Here is a 3,453-nt window from a genome sequence, read left to right on the forward strand (position 1 = left end):
TCCTCTGGGTTCTGGTCTAACCAACGGTCTTGCATTTCCTTGCACTAACACTGCTCCCTCCACCACAGTCCCTTTGCATATACTGAGCCCCTCATAGGGATGCATATCCTGCTCTGCACCTGGTTAACTCCTACTCAACTTTCAGAACTCAGCAACTTCTGTGACATCTTTAGTCCAGGTCACATCCCCAGTGATGGCCCATAGCTTTATAAACTTATCCTTTTTGGCACTTAACACCCTTGTCAAAGAATTGGCAATTCCTTGCCAATTGTCCGCTCTCCTGCACATAAGTTTCATGAGGCGTGGGGACCCATGTTTCTGTCAACTTACCTCTCCCATCCCCAGGACCTAGCCCAGAACCTGGCATGTGGCAAGATCTCAATAACATGTTGAATGAATGAAAGGTGAGGATTGAGTGCAAACACTGCATGCAGAGCCCTCAGCACTGTGCCTGGCACCACGTGAGCACCAGTAAATATTAGCTGTTAACGATGATATTACTATTCTAATGTAGGAGTGGTGTCCAACAAAAATTCATCCAGACCTAAAGTGCTCTTCTTCTTTGCTTGCCCCAAGTGTGCAAGATTTGGGGTAAACTGAACACATGCACATACGCAGAACCACACAAGCACATCTCCCAATGTGGTGAGTGTGTTCCCCCTCAGTTTCCTGCGTGCTCTTCTTCTTTGCTTGCCCCAAGTGTGCAAGATTTGGGGTAAACTGAACACATGCACACACGCAGAACCACACAAGCACATCTCCCAATGTGGTGAGTGTGTTCCCCCTCAGTTTCCTGGCAGTGTCTCCCAGAACTAGAATGAGGTGGCAGGGAGAAGTCTGAATGTCTTAGGAGGGCTGGCGGGATCTATCCACACGGGGTCGGGCCTGAGAGTCCTCACCACCCACCAGCATCTGGCCGGACCCTTCTCTCCACCTCTGCTTCGTGCAGAGAGGGGGCTGGAGCTGCAGATGCAGGCAGGATAACTCTAGAATTATTAGGGCTGTTTAGGGAGCACTAAGATCCTAACAAAAGCTCCTCCAAATGTTCAAAACACCAGCTCAACCTCCGTGCATCTGGACAGCTCCTCCTTTCCTCCTGCAATGCTTGTTTTTTCCTTATTTCAAAGCATTTCCACAGAAGACCAGTGTCCACAGGAGTTTTAGAGACTTTATTTATGTATAAACAATTTAAACACTTTGCCATAAATTATCTTTGCCTGTCCCTAGTCTTTGCTTAGCAGCAAATTAAAATTAATATAAAAACTCGATGAACAATTCATACATGTATATTACAAAAAAAGTTCCTGTACCAAAGTTCTTATTAGACATTTTTTTTTGTTTTTGTTTTTTTAATTTTTAAAATTTTTTTTGTTTTTATTTTTTAAATTTTTTAAAATTTTCTCTCCTCGTGGTGACTGTCATGTGATTGTCTCAGTTTCTGGACCAAACAAACACACTAATAATTTTAAATCTGAAACAGTGATTGTGCCTTGTGGCTTATGTATGTACAGGGTGATCGGAAGTGGTACCTGTTAGCAAAAGAGTGTCACGATGCTTCACCTCTACCGTAACTGATACCCACGAACTACGGAATCTAAACAGACTACACCCTGTAACTGCGTATTACTGTCCACAATGGAATCTCCAAAGACAAAAGAATATGAAATTTATCTGTAGTGATTATAGCCACCATTGTGAATTAAATTTTACACTCTGCGCTCAAATAAATTAGCTCAGGCCAGACTAAGTAGGGACCTGAGAGTTAAGTGCTGGACGGTATTATTTCACTTTGCTTTTTGTATGAATTTCTTTTTTGTTTTTCTTGCGTTTTTCTTTTCCTTAAAAAGTATTTCCAGTGCTCACTCCTCCACTTTTGCCCTCCCCCCCAGGCGCTACACACAAATCACCCCCAAAGTCATGTTTTAAATGCACCTGTATTTGCTTAAACGGCAATGTCTGAAAGAATGTGTCCAACAAGCAGTCTGAATCAGTGTCCTCAGCTGGTCTGGTGACGCTGGCCCTCCTGGATGTCTGCATGTCGCTCACATGTGAATGAGTGAGGTATTGGATATGAGGCCTTTCTCGTCTTCATTTCTTTGTTTTTCTGTCGGCGTGTTTGTTTTGATTTTTGTTTTCTTGTTTGCTTTTTTGTTTTTGTTCTTTCGTTCCTTTTGGACCTTTTGGGTCACTTTTCTGTGTAGAACCCAGAACAAGTGGGTCATATGTTAGGGGAACTTGGAACATTGTGTGTGTTTGTTCATTCATTCATTCATTTTGTTTTCCTCGGAATTTTCAGCCGGGCTTTAGTCTACTTCAGGATGAGGGACTTCTCGCTTGGATAGTAGCATTTGAACTCAAAAAATGTGAGCTTCTTTGCCACTTGGTATCCTAAAGCAGCCCAGCCTCAGTGCCCCTGTTAGGTCTTCATCTCCTTAGGAGAGGAGATAACAGTTACTCCTGCTGAGCCATCCGGACAAGGAATGGCAGCAGATTATTTTGTTACCTCTTTCCCATCTCATTCTGTCTTAAAAACTGGATGTTGCTGCTACTGTCTGCGAGCTCTGGGTACTGCTCCACGGGAAGCACGTAATACCCCTCGTAACCTTGCACACGTCCCGTGCTCAGGAGCTGCTGCTTCTCACCCTCAGTCCACAGGCGGCTCCCCTCTCTCCCGTCCCTGGCTTTCTGCTGCTCCTTGGCCCAGGCGGTGCCCAGGGCCCTCTGCCTCGCCTGGTCCAGGACGCGGGCCTTCTCTTCGTCCAGGGTGTCGGGGGTGAGGCCGTAGCGGATGCTGAGCAGCAGCGTGGAGTACTGGAACTCAATGTTGGTGAACCTTCGAGTCCTGCCATTGACCAGCAGCGTGGGCTGCGAGACCGTCACGTTCACCCCACTCTCTAGCACCTTGCGGCCAATGGTGGTGCCCAGTGTGACCAGGTCACTGTCGGCCGAACCAATCTTCACAAAGTAGTGGGTGTCCTTGCCCTCAATGCTGTAGTGCATCTTGTCCAGGTAATAGGCATTGTTCAGCACAGATGCCACTTTGCGGCTGTCCTCGCTGGCAATGCTTGACATGCCGGTGGTCACCCGCCCTTCTTTGATGGCGAACATGATGCCTTTGCCAATGATGGGTGTGGTGGTGGCAAACCAGTGGCCTGCTTTCTCTCGGATGTTGGCATGGAGCTTTTTAGAAATGACTTGCCCTTCCAGAGCCAGGAAGGCCTGATTATGTCTCTCTGTTGTCTGTTGGACACCTGTAATGAGCTGTGGGCATAGGAAAACAGAGAAAGCTGAAAATGTGGGCCAGGCAACAGTTTGCGTGAGCTGGGCAGCTCATTAAAAAAGAGTCAGAAAGAGGAATGCTTGGAACTCCCCTGCAAGAACCAGTGTTGTGTCTGTACTGACCCAAGCTGATACAGTCCTACCTTTTGGAAGCAGGCACGGCTGGCTGGTTAC

At 46.7% G+C, this 3,453-nt stretch overlaps 1 protein-coding gene across 1 annotated transcript in view; it reads right to left on the reverse strand.

The window, feature by feature from the left end:
• Positions 1-1,148: 1,148 nt before the first annotated feature.
• Positions 1,149-3,453, reverse strand: part of TENM2 (teneurin transmembrane protein 2) — a gene marked incomplete at its 5' end in the record, with an annotated part of 173,606 nt that continues 171,301 nt past the window's right edge. The window contains one exon of the mRNA XM_008572405.1: positions 1,149-3,261. Coding sequence (XP_008570627.1) covers positions 2,500-3,261 — 762 coding nt within the window. The remainder of the gene's footprint in view (positions 3,262-3,453) is intronic.

This window comes from Galeopterus variegatus, unplaced genomic scaffold (assembly GCF_000696425.1).
Source record: "Galeopterus variegatus unplaced genomic scaffold, G_variegatus-3.0.2 Scaffold780, whole genome shotgun sequence".
Taxonomy (NCBI): domain Eukaryota; kingdom Metazoa; phylum Chordata; class Mammalia; order Dermoptera; family Cynocephalidae; genus Galeopterus; species Galeopterus variegatus.